This window comes from Rhinatrema bivittatum, chromosome 2, assembly GCF_901001135.1.
Source record: "Rhinatrema bivittatum chromosome 2, aRhiBiv1.1, whole genome shotgun sequence".
NCBI lineage: Eukaryota > Metazoa > Chordata > Amphibia > Gymnophiona > Rhinatrematidae > Rhinatrema > Rhinatrema bivittatum.
Window position 1 is genome coordinate 51,737,846 of NC_042616.1, and position 13,218 is coordinate 51,751,063.

A 13,218-nucleotide genomic window follows, 5' to 3' on the forward strand; every position below is an offset into this window, starting at 1 on the left:
ACAGATTCCACCGTCCCCCCCTTTCACCCCCCCCTACCTGCTCTCAAGTTTCCATTTGAATGGAGAAGGCTAATGCCCCATCCAACAGCTGTGTTGAAGCAGAGGATTATCCAATCCAGAAATACTCAGATGTTGCAGGCTCAAGCAAAGCCTTCCCCCCCGCTGCCCCCCCTCCCCTCCCCAGGTATAAAATGCTCTTCTCCAGAGGCTGCCACAGTTAACAAGGTAAAGGCCAGGAGAGGAAGAGAAGAGGAGTGACACAGATGCGGTAGGCGGGGAATGGTTGTGGAAAAAGAGACCGGGAGGAACTCGAGACAATCCAGGTCCCTGTGACCAACGCAGGAACCTCCAGGTAAGAGGCATTTCATGCCAGATGTCTGAACCCGGCTTCTCAAAGGCTGGCTGAGCCAGCTCTCTGGCTAATGCACAAGGTCCAATGGTTCCAGCACCCCTGAGAAAAATCAGGCTATTATTTTAAGCATTTCCCTCTTGTGCTGCAAGTGTGCACAGTGCTGTGCAAGGTAATATAGAGAGGGGGAAAAAATGACCGGTCAAGCCAAATCAATGAAGTACAAGCAGGATGATCATCGCACTGCAAGCACACTAGTAGTGTCTGTAAGTGCGTCTGTGTCAAGGGCTGAGCATAGTCACAGGACTGGTTCAAGGGGGTCCTTGGTGACCTGCAAACCCTAGGTGAATGCGCATACCACATGTTGTCAGGGGAAAGGGGACAGGAAGGGCTATCATTATTCTCTCTAGAGTAACAGGCTTTAGTGCATGATAGCATAAAACACCGTGGGAGCATCGCTGACGGTGAGGGGCTGAACTGCACACTTGCTGGAGTGTGGATGGTGGCCTATGGCATTCAGTCCCGGGGAATGGAAAATATTAAGACACATTGTGGAGCATTCCTGATAGATACTGCAGGCACAATAGATGGGTGCTTGCAGGCCCTGAGTGCAAAGAGACAGTTTTTCCAGTTGATAAATATTGAGCTCTGTTGCACTAGTGTTTGTTCTGGTAAATAGGAATGTCCTCCCCCCCATGCCCCTGGTGCACATTGATGATAACATGGTAGAGCACACTACTGCACCCAGATACAGAAGAAAATAACCTTTCGGTTACACAGTCTGCTCAGCCTCAGCGTCTCAGTGAGGCAGTGTTTCAGCTAGGGGGGGATTTCCTGACCTGATAATGGTACACACAGGGTTGGATTCAGGAGGAGGGATCTCGTAAGCCCTCTGAGAGCACGGATAGACTTAAACACAGGGTGAATTTCTGTCCGGCTCCAGGCAGTGGAGTGCACCTGAAGCTCACAACTTGATCTTATGCCTTCTCCTGGTTTCTTCTGTGTGCTTTTTGACAGGAGCAGTCTGAATCCCCCATGGGGACAGCGGGGGTCCACCAAGGAGCAATGGGAAAGACACTTCTCCTGCTGCCCCTCTGGGTGAAGCTGGCATTCACAGACGGGTACGTGCACTCCCGCTCGCTTGAGCCGAGCCCTTTATTCCCCCTCCTCAGCCTCTGTGTGTGAATGCAGGACATTGTGCAGGGTCCATCTGTGAGACATATTGTCTGCAGTGCTGTGTATGCTGGGGTAATTTTAAAAAGGGATTTACGAGTGTAAATGCACTTTACCCATGTAAGTGGGCTTTTGGAAATTGCTACAAATTATGCCTTTGAATTGCCTATAGAATTTACCCATTTGCTTTACGCGCACAAATGGCTTTTTTTAAATTGCTATGATAGTATGTTATATTTATGCATGTAACTCCTTTTAAGATTACCTCCATAGTGAGCAAGCTCCAAAAAAAGATATGCTGATACTCTTAGGGAGTGAAGCATGGGGGTGATACTGCGGGGCTATCTTCTGTAACTGAGGGGTGAATCGGGATTACCCGAGAGCTTCGTGTTGCCATCAGCAGGCTGAGGCACTCCAGGCTTTTCTCGGCTGCGTCTATGGTTTTGTAGTTCCTGCTCCGGCTTGCCATCTCCTCACCCAAGTAAATTCGAAGATGCTGATCTGGTCCTGGTTGTGCCCCAGTGTATGTGGGAAGTACTCTTTCTGATTGCTGTAAGATAAGTAGGAATTACATCTGCATGCAGGCAAAGGGAGGCAAACCCAGGACTGAATCAGTCTTTTTGGGATGACCTTAGGGTTGCCAGTTAGCTCAATGTTTGAACAGCGAAGGCTGATATAGGCCAGGTTTTACCCCCTTGTATGCATGGGCCTATTTCAGTCCAAAAGCGAAATAGACCTGGGGGGAAGGCAAGGTGGCCGTCCCCCCATCAGAACAAAGAAAAACAACAAGTGCGCCCCTGCATCCCGCAGGGTACCTTGTATGCATGGGTCTGTAGACGATACAAGAACTATATTTCCCAGCATGCAGTGGGTGGGTAAAACCAGGATCGGATCAGCCTTTTCTGTCAAAATGGAACCAGCTGGCTACCCCATGGGCGCCCATTGCACTTGCGATAAGGAAAAACTCTCCCATTATAGATAGACTGCCCCAAGGATAAAGGAAGACTTGGGTGAGGTCGCAACCTAAGTTTCTGCTGTTCCTGGAGAAATATATAATTCAATATACCCACCACCAACCTTCAATCTAGTGGCAAAAACTGCTAAATATTTAAATCAAAAAATATATTTAAAAAATGTATTTAAAAGAGAGTGGTAGCAGTTTCATATATACGCTGTTTTTGAATAATTTTGGTACCATGCAGGTTACCCAGCGTTATTCTACTTATAATTATTAACAAACCAGCATCCTCCAAGACTTTTTAAAATTTGCAGTGCCACCAAAAGTTTTTTTGAATGATTTTTTGAAAATAATATTTAACTTTTAAATTCTTATATCAAATCGCCATTTAATACAACTGTATAACATTCAACATTCTTAGACTGAATCACCCGTAGTCTTGTACCAAATCACCATTGCCTTTCTTCTTAGTTTATAGCGTTCTCGCTTGTTATCATCCCGACTTGGCCAGGTTTTGGAAAGATTCCTCCGTCAGGGGAACATGCTTGAATATATTCTTCTCATAGATGTATCAAATTTAAACATCGCAATCTCACTCATACCACTTCAGTGATTTAAAATGGCGAAGTGTCACTTCAACAAACATACCCAGTTTAAATATGTTGTCATGTGTTCAAAGAATTATATAATTCAATATACCCACTACCAACCTTCAACCTAGTGGCAAAAACTGCTAAATATTTAAATCAAAACATATATTTTAAAATTATATTTAAAAGAGAGCGGCAGTGGTTTCATAGATACGCTGTTTTTGAATCATTTTGGTACCTTGCAGGTTACCCAGCATTATTCAACTTGCAATCATTAACGAACCACCGTCCTCCATGGCTTTTTTTTTTTTTTTAAATTCATGGAGAAATTGCAAGTAGAAGTCCACAAATCTGGGATTAAAACCAGGACTGGCTCAGTCTCTCCTTATCCTAACCTTACCCTGAATCCCCTAGAGTCGCAGAGACCTGATTTCCTTCCCTCTGCGATGCTTCCTACAGACGCTGGTGTGACCGAACGGTGCAGGTCACCCAACAGGAGGTGATCAGCCCACGGCGAGAGCAGCTGGTGTCCTGCGCTCAAGTCTACCAATACAACATGCAGGGCTGGCGGCTGGACCAGGAGCGCATGCGCCAGACATATGGAGGCGATGCGGGGATAGCGCACTACTACGCCGAGAGCGGGTCAGCCTCCATGTGCTTCATTTACAAGTAAGGACATGCTTTCTGCAAATCAGCATCTTGTCAGGGTCGTTGGGGAACCTCGTCCTCCTTATGTAAATCAGAGGTGCAGGGTGCGCTCGATATGTAAATCGGCACCTTCTCAATGTCGCCAGGTGCAGTGTGTGCTCCTTATGTAAATTAGCACATTACCGATGACAATGGTGCACTGATGTTGAAGGCAGGTGTGTTGTACTGTGAGAGGAGAGAGCAGCAAGGTTTGGCTGTGGTGTGTCCTTGGTATGAGAGGATAGAGCAGCGAGGTTTGGCTGTGGTGTATCCTTAGTATGAGAGGAGAGAGCAGCGAGGTTTGGTTGTGGTGTATCCTTGGTATGAGAGGATAGAGCACCGAGGTTTGGCTGTGGTGTATCCTTAGTATGAAAGAAGAGAGCAGCGAGGTTTGGCTGTGGTGTATCCTTAGTATGAGAGGAGAGAGCAGCGAGGTTTGGTTGTGGTGTATCCTTAGTATGAGAGGAGAGAGCAGCGAGGTTTGGTTGTGGTGTATCCTTAGTATGAGAGGAGAGAGCAGCGAGGTTTGGCTGTGGTGTATCCTTAGTATGAGAGGATAGAGCAGCGAGGTTTGGCTGTGGTGTATCCTTAGTATGAGAGGAGAGAGCAGCGAGGTTTGGCTGTGGTGTATCCTTAGTATGAGAGGAGAGAGCAGCGAGGTTTGGTTGTGGTGTATCCTTAGTATGAGAGGAGAGAGCAGCGAGTTTTGGCTGTGGTGTATCCTTAGTATGAGAGGAGAGAGCAGCGAGGTTTGGCTGTGGTGTATCCTTAGTATGAGAGGAGAGAGCAGCGAGGTTTGGTTGTGGTGTATCCTTAGTATGAGAGGAGAGAGCAGCGAGGTTTGGTTGTGGTGTATACTTGGTATGAGAGGAGAGAGCAGCGAGGTTTGGTTGTGGTGTATCCTTAGTATGAGAGGAGAGAGCAGCGAGGTTTGGTTGTGGTGTATCCTTAGTATGAGAGGAGAGAGCAGCGAGGTTTGGTTGTGGGGTATCCTTAGTATGAGAGGAGAGAGCAGCGAGGTTTGGTTGTGGGGTATCCTTAGTATGAGAGGAGAGAGCAGCGAGGTTTGGTTGTGGTGTATCCTTAGTATGAGAGGAGAGAGCAGCGAGGTTTGGTTGTGGTGTATCCTTGGTATGAGAGGAGAGAGCAGCGTGGTTTGGTTGTGGTGTATCCTTGGTATGAGAGGAGAGAGCAGCGAGGTTTGGTTGTGGTGTATCCTTGGTATGAGAGGAGAGAGCAGCGAGGTTTGGCTGTGGTGTATCCTTGGTATGAGAGGAGAGAGCAGCGAGGTTTGTATCATTAGTATGAGAGTGTATCATTAGTATGAGAGGAGAGAGCAGTGAGGCCATGCACTAGCTTGTCCTCATTGTAAAAAGCATGGAGACTGTCTTCCTGCTGTCTCAATGTTTTTCATTTTTCCAGGCCTGAGGATACCAGACCCACAGTGTGGAACCGGACTGTGCGAGCCTGTTGTGATGGGTGGAGTGGTCCCCACTGCACTGAGGGTAAGGAAAGTCTCCCCATTATGCAGAGGCTGCCCCAAGGATAAGGAAAGACCCCCCAGCTCTCCTTCCCCTTCCCCAACACACACAGGGGCTAATTTTCAAAAGTCCATTTATGCAGGTAAAACCCAGTTTTAAGCGTGTAAATCCTTTTGAAAATTACCCCCCACGGTGCCCCAAGGGGGGTAGGAAAGACTTTATAAGGGCAATACCCTCATAGGAAGGCAGACACTCTTCCCCCCTCACCCGAGGGTAGAGAACGCCTCCTGATCCTCCTTTCCTCTCCCCCATTATACGCACGCAGAGAGGTAGGAAATACTCTCCCACGTTACGCACACGGTGCCTGAGGATAAGGACCTTCCTGACCCTTCCTCCCTTTCCCTGTTATACACTCAGTGCCCGGAAGGGCAGGAAAGTCTCTGCCACATTACAGGCACAGACGCCTCCTGATCCTCCTTTCCCCTCTCCATTATACACGCAGAGCCCTGAGGGGTAGGAAGGACTCTGCATCATTATAACTGTAAAAGCATTCATTAATTAATTGCATCGCTGTCTGCGTGGACACTGGAGTTAGGAGGTCAGAGAGCAGGAGTCCAGCGCTGATCAGCCACTCCCGAGTGGAAGGCGTTGTGTGTTTCCATAAAACTCGTCAGCCCCCTTCGCTCGTGCTCTTCTCTTCCATTTCCTGCCCTAGGAAGGTGGCTGAGATTCAAGGGCGGGATTGGGGAGAGTTCTTGGGGGTCCAGAGCAAGAGAGAAAGGACCAGAAGATGAATTATTGCGAGAGCCAGGGGAGTCGGCTGCACGCTCCTTGCCTGCAATGAAGAATTAAGTGCCGGTAGAGCCGATTTACATTCTGAGGGCGGAGGAAAGACTGCCAGCAGGGCTGGTGGCAGTGACACTGCTTCAGAGTTGCTGCTTAAAGGAGAGGAAGTCAGCAGGAGCTCATCTGAAACTCTTCAGGAGGATTGCCTTAGTTTCATCCTCTGGACTTCAGAGATCTGCACTTTATCAAGGAGGTCTCAGTACAGGGAGTGGCAGGGGTGACAGCACACTGCGAGGGGGTTTCGAGGAAAAGGATTCCCTAGCCCAAAGGATTTCTCTGACCGGTATCATTTGACTGTGTTTCTGGATGTTTGATGTCTGTATGGATTGCACCAGACGCAAGCGTACAGCTTGCCAAATTATCCCATCTGCATCAAATACCACCAGTAAAAGGATTTAATTTTTTTTTTTTTAATGCCACCACGTTGTGGGGTGCTGTGTGTTTATTCCTACTGGCCTTAAAAGACTTTTCCTTTACCCCCCCCCCCCCTAAGAGGAAAGAAACCCCTGGGAGCACGGGTCACAACCTGGTCCCTGAACTCCTGTAAGAGTCCCCTGCATCTGGCAAGGAGGAGGGGGCAGGGGGCCAAATTCATGAGTCCCTCATATCAAATGCAGACTGCCCCAAGGGTAAGGAAAGATCCTGACCCTCCCTCCCCATGATATTATATACAGTGTCCCCAGGGGATACGAAAGATCCTTCGTATTGTAGAAGGGCAGGAAAGGTGCCACTCCCCTCCCACTGCTCCCCCTCAAGGGTCAGCAAAGACTCTCCCGCATTAAACGCATGGCCACAATGATAAGGAAAGACTCTCAACAGTCTACAATCAATCCCTCGTGCACATATTGCACATATTCGTCATGTGGAGAGTCCTCCCCATTTTAATATGGCATTTTCCGGGTCCAAATGAGGTCAAACCCCTTCACTCATTCTCTTTATAAGGTCAATACCCTCATAGGAAGGCAGACACTCTTCCCCCCAACCACATCATTCAACTCGGCGGACCTGAGAGGACATCGTTCGTCTACCAAGGCAGTCAACCTCCTACCCACATCATTCAACTCCAGCGATCAATGGCCTCAACTTCTCGGACATCACTTCCCCACCTCCTTGACATTCAGAGACTCCCACAGTATCGTCCTCTGAAATATTGGAAAGGGGCAAAAGGAACGTCCAGATTTCTGGCTCAGCAGCTTTAGGGATATCCGGAAATCTGAGAGAGGATATTGGAAAGTAACTCGCTCTGCTAACGGGAGGAAATGATTTATGTCTTTGAGCGTCCTTTCTGTACTTTGTGTGTGTGTGTGTGTGTGTGTGTGTGGAGCTGGAGATGCCTTCCTCCCCCTAACGCACCTCCAGGAACGCCGTTTCCAAATTCAGCTGCAAACCTGTGCGTTCTTCCACGCCGTGGGCACTTTTGGCTGCATTGAGGGAGGGCAGATTTACAAAGGTAAATTACTGTTTACCCCTGTAAATGAACTTTGGAAATTATCCATTTCAGTTCTGTTTTTTACTTTGTATTTCTCGCCTCTTTTATTTTTAACCATTTTTGGGGCAATTTTTTTTTTAAAACCGTGGAGACAGGTGCAAAGCCCACGGGAACTTAAATTTAAATGTTAAATTTTGCACCGGTTTCTCAAAGGGAAAAGTGCGCCTGCACTTCTCATGTAAAAACTGTCCAAGGCAAAAAAAAACTCGCAGAGCTCTGCAGCTGCGGTTTCTGTGGTCACTTTTTTTACCCGGTGAAAAGGAGCATGCAATGCTACGTGTGTTGTTGCTTCCCCCAGACTAACCCTGCAACGACTCCCTGCATAGAGTGTGGGCAATTTTCAGATAAGCCCTTTTACCCATGTAGGTAGCCATTTCCATACGGCTTTTGAAAATTACCCTCCATCTATATTACTTTGGCAAGGGCTGAACAAAATTGTTGTGCTTTTAAAGTTTTCTGACTCTGAGTGGCAGCTCCCGGCTGGAATTTACTTGTTGGTCCGTTAATGTGCTGCAGGGGACTCACAGGGGCTTTAGTGGGGCCAGAGAGATGGCAAAGGAAGGCTGAGTGTAGGGGGAGAAATGGAGAAACAAAAATGGCGTGCTGGGAGGGGCTAAGAGACATAGGGAGGGGCTAAGAGACATAGGGAATTGGAGAATGGAGGTGTGAGAAACAGAAAGAGGAGGTGATTGAGGGTCGGGAGAAATTGTAAGGCTGAGAGATGAAGCCACGGAGTGGGGATTTCCCCAGCAGGAGCAGGGCCAGAGTCTAGGGCAAAGCCAGACAGGGTCTTCCGCCTGACCAGCCACCTCCCGCTTGGGTTGCGCCCGCAGGTTTGGTGGCCGACAGGGCTTTTCCGGAGAAGTATATAGCAGACTGGAGTCAGGGCAGGCAGCGAACAGGCAAAGTCAAAGCCGGGGGCAGTCCAGGTCAGCAACCAGAGCAATCTTAGGAATGCTAACAGGGAAGACAAGACGAGACAACATAAAGGAACCAGACTGGAGCTGGAGACTGGCCCAGGAGACAAGGGTTGGGACTGGAAACAGGAACTGGAACAGGAGGCAAGGCAGACAGGGAGACAAGGGCTGAAACTGAAGGCCCACAGGGAGCATGGGCCATAGGGAGGACCGGCAGGACAAGACAAGGCTAGAACAAGACAAGGACTGGACAGGATAGGAACAGAACGGGGAAAAGGAAGGGGAAGTATAACGCAGGAAACTTAACATAAAGCAAGGTACAACATATACAGCAAAACAAGGGAAAACAGATAAGGAGATCTAAGCAGGCCACAAAGCAAGGCAGAGCTTGTTAATAGGCCCGAAGGCCACAGGGCTGGTCAAGAAGGCCAAGGAGGCTGTAAGACAAGGCAGGGAGGCCAAGAAGGCTGCAGAACAAGGCAAGAAGGCTGAGGATGCCACCGAACAAGGCATGAAGGTTGAGGAAGCCACAGGACAAGGAGCAACAAGAAGGCCATGGGGGCCGCACAGAAGTAAAGCAAGGCAAAATGGGCCAATGTAAAGAGCCAAGGTGATTTGATGACGAAACACCAAGTTCTGGAAGAGGAAAGGCTAACTAGGGCTGGCCTTGCTGCATCATAGGAACATCAAGGAGGTGGCTAGCACAGGAGAGAGGGTGGCTCCATGAGGACCTCTGCTGGCAGGGAAGCTGCCTATCAGCCCGGATTGTGACAGATGACAAGGTGACAAAGTAAGAAAGGGAAGATGGAGGAAAAGGAGCAGAGGGAACGCTAGAAGGGGCACTGTGGATAATAAATGGGAAGGTAGAGTAGGGCTATGAGGGGGAGATGGAGGAATAAGAGATGAAAGATGTGGGTAGAGATGGATAGACATGATAGATTCAAAGAAGTGATGGAGCGAAGAGAAGTGGAGAAAAAAGATGGAGAGTAGTAAATAATTGACTGGAAGGGGGTTATGAGGAGGGTGAATGGAGGTAACACATATTGGATATTTAAAAATATGAGCTTGGGTTAGGGAAGGGTCCAATGTTTTTTTACATGAAAAAGAGAAGATTGCAATGCTCACATGTGCAGTCTCTTCCTCTTTCACTCAGTAGATTCCTCGGTATCAACAGGATCAGTGGAGTTGAGTCCTCCACCCCTGCTATCTGGTGTAGGGGGGCCATGGAGGTGGGTTCTGCTTTTCCCATTATCTGGCATCACGATGCAAGGAAGTGGGTTTGCCTCAACCCTTATCTGGTATCTGGACCCGTGGAGGAGAGACCTGCCTAGCAAAAGGACCCATGGAGATGGTTTCTGCTTCCCTCCCCTTGCTCCCCACTTCTCACCTGGCATCAGGACCCATGAAGTAGGATTTACTCCATTCACCTGGTCTCACGATCCATGGAGATGAAATCTACCTTTCTTCCTCCCTCCCCTTACCTGGCCCTGTCTCCACTATTTTTTCAAGGGACTTTTGTGCTCCTTCTGAAGAGAGGTTTTTCAGGCAGCCATCGCCAGATGTCGTAGGTAGCAGCCTGGGTGGTTAGATTTTGCATACCCCCCCCCATGTTTTCAGTCAGGCTGTCAGGGTCCCTGTCTTCCTCATGCTGTTGTGGTCTTCTCATGCCAGGTGAGGAGTTCCTTGGCCACTGCTTTTCCAGCTGGAACTGCCAGGACTTTCCAGGGATGAAGAACATCTCACTGATGAGCATGGAAGAGTGTTGCTCCCAGCCCTGGGGCCACAGCTGGAAGAACAGCACATCCCAGTTCTGCTTCAGCTGCTCTTACATTGCTCCAACAGGTCAGTGACCCTCAAGACAAAGAGTCTCACCCCCTCACTTCCCTCAGTCTGAAGAAATGCATCAAACTCACAGTCCAGCGGTGGGGGTGGAGGGGGGGGGGGCACAATAGAAGTGTCATAAAAGTAACATAGTAACATAAACATAATGAGGCCAAATTGTTTTAGCTCCTAACGTTTGGCGTTAGGACCCTAAATTATCCCTTTTGAAGCTGAGACCCTAAGGGGGTAATTTTCAAAAGGAGTTACATGCGTAAATGTAGCTACTATTGTAGCAATTTTCAAAAACCCACTTACTCAAGTAAAGTGAATTTACCCCAGTAAACCTGGTTTTTACTCGAGTAAATGCTTTTTAAAATCAGGCCCTAAATGGGGACTCCTGGTTTAAGTAGGACCCTAAATTTAGGATTCTAAAAAGTGGATGGCTACAGAGGCGGAGTAGGGAGGGGTGACAAGTTAGGAGCTTAACATTGATTTTCTGAGCTAGGGACCTAATTTAGGGTCCTAAATCTTGGCAAATGAATTGCAGGCTTACATTTAGGGTTGTTACTTTTAGGCCCCTAAATTAAAGTGAATTTTCAGCTAAAACTTAAGCTGCTACCTTCAGCTGAAAAAAGGTGCTTAACTTAGGAACCTGATTTAGGGGCCTAGATTTAGGAGTTCAGGGACCAATATTCAAACAAAGCTGAGCTCCTACATTTATGCTTCTAAATTAGCTGCCTAAGGTAGATGTTTATTTTCAGCCAAACTCAGGAACCTAAGTTCTCAGCTGAAAATTCACATAAATTTAGGGAGCTGAGGCAAGATGGCGGCATAGCAGGAGGCAGGAACGCTTGGTGCTCCTAGCTGGAAACTTTTTTCTTCTAAAATTAATATGCCCGCCAAGCGTAAGGGTAAGGTGAGGATTTACCCGGTCGAGTCCTTGCCACCCATGACCCAGCTGGAGATAGACCGCTTCCTGTCCGCTTCAGTTGTGCAAGGAACCAAGAAAGCCGTTGAGAGTCAGTGTGAGGGAGAACACGGGGCTCTCTTGGAGGAGGTGTCCTTGAGCCCCGAACAGCGTCAACCTCCAGCGCAGCGCGAAGCCGAAGCTGAATCAACCCCGGCGCCGGCTGATGATGCGGTGGAAGCGTCACGGCAGGAGGGGGGAGAAGCTCCGGCTGAAGAACTTGCGGAAACCTCCCAAAACGCCGTGGAAGAAGCGGAGTTCGGCGTGAGAGGGGGAAAATCTGGGTATCAGATGGCCGGAGGGCTGGAGAAGGAGAGGCAGTCTCCGGAGGATCGAGCCCAGACTACAACAGCTTCTGGAGGTGAGTCGGCGGTCAGTTTCCTACGACCGCAGACCATTACCTTGGAAAGTCTTTGGGAGGTTATGGTGGGACTCGGAACCTCTATGGACAGGCTTGAGAAAAAAATGGACTTCGTTGCACAGAACACCCAAGAGAAAGCACAAGAAGTCAAAGAACAGATTGCTCAGATGTCCACTAGAATTGGAGTGACTGAAGATAAGATTAAAACAATGCAGGAATTAAATGGGACTATAATAAGAGAACAGATATCTTGTACTAGGAGATTGGAAGCAATAGAAAATAGTGCAAAACACTTAAATATTAGGATTTTGAATTTCCCCAAGATAGTGGGAGAAATTTCTTTTACTACTTTGAAAAAGTTTCTAAACGAGGTTCTCTCTTTTTCACCTGATCAATTACCGTCTGTAAATTCATGTTACTTTATTAACAAGAGAACCTCGGCTGCAGAAACTAATCAGTTGAATATTCCCGCTAACCTGACTAGTTTTCTTGAGAGCTCAAGTCTGGATATTATAGAGAGGGGTACTCTTTTAGTATCTTTTATCTATAAACAAGATGTTAACTCAGTCATGAAATCTTATTTTAGGAAGTTCCCTGTTAACTTTTATAGTCAACCAGTGAAATTATTTCCAGATGTAGCTCAGGCTACTCAAATAAGGAGAAGGCAATTTCTTTCTTTAAGACAAAAAGTTATCGATTTGGGGTTTTCCTACACGTTACGATATCCATGTAAATGTATGTTAAGAAAAAGCAACGAAGTCTATGTTTTCTTTCAGTTTGATCAGCTTAAAAAATTTGTAGAGGCAAGGGTTCCAACTACTTCTTCCCCAATTCCGACCAATGTATAAGGGTTAACTAAATATAGTACCTGGAGAAATGCTATGTAATTGCCCTGTTTAATATTAATAATAAGGTCTTTTCCTTAAATTCTCTCTATAATTTGCACTTGCCTTATCTATAAGTGTTTCTTTAACGCTCTTATTGAGAATTATATAAAAATCAATCCTAGTATACTTTGTAGGGATACGCGAAGTAAATTTTCTTTATTTGTTGAAATGATATGTATAACAGTGTATGTTATGGATTGGATTTATTTCTATTATATAATGGAAAATTTGAATAAATAAAGAATTTAAAATAAAAAAAATAAAAAAAAATTTAGGGAGCTAAAAGTTAGACTAAATTTAAACCTGCTACCATGCCCGGCGCCACCGGGTGTGCAAACCGTGCAATTGCATAGGGCTGCACACCTGGTGGGACAGCGTTGGGAGCAGGAAGATGCTCGTGTTGCTGCTGGCGGATCTGATCCCACCGGTTCTGGAAGAAGTGGAGGCCCTTGGTGCCAGCCGGTGGGATCAGATCCGCTGGCAGCAGAAAAAGCAGGAGGGCCCTGGTGACACCGGAGGACCCAATCCTACCTGTGGCAGAAGAAGCAGGAGGCTACAGCAGAAGAGGAAGCCCGTCCAGCAACTCCTCCTCGTGTTGCTAGCACTTCCTGTATCCTCATCTCACGATGAGAATACAGGAAGTGCTAGCAAAGCGAGTGTTGAATTACCTCGGGGCCAGCAATGAAGAAGAT

At 47.4% G+C, this 13,218-nt stretch overlaps 1 protein-coding gene across 1 annotated transcript in view; it reads left to right on the plus strand.

Moving 5' to 3' along the window:
• The first annotated feature begins 241 nt into the window (after positions 1 to 241).
• The window catches only part of LOC115083210 (SCO-spondin-like), a 508,366-nt gene continuing 495,389 nt past the window's right edge, over positions 242 to 13,218 (plus strand). Inside the window, exons 1-5 of the mRNA XM_029587016.1 lie at positions 242 to 352; positions 1,367 to 1,470; positions 3,530 to 3,739; positions 5,180 to 5,262; positions 10,162 to 10,332. Of these exons, the coding sequence (XP_029442876.1) occupies positions 1,385 to 1,470; positions 3,530 to 3,739; positions 5,180 to 5,262; positions 10,162 to 10,332 (550 nt within the window). The 5' untranslated portion in view covers positions 242 to 352; positions 1,367 to 1,384. The remainder of the gene's footprint in view (positions 353 to 1,366; positions 1,471 to 3,529; positions 3,740 to 5,179; positions 5,263 to 10,161; positions 10,333 to 13,218) is intronic.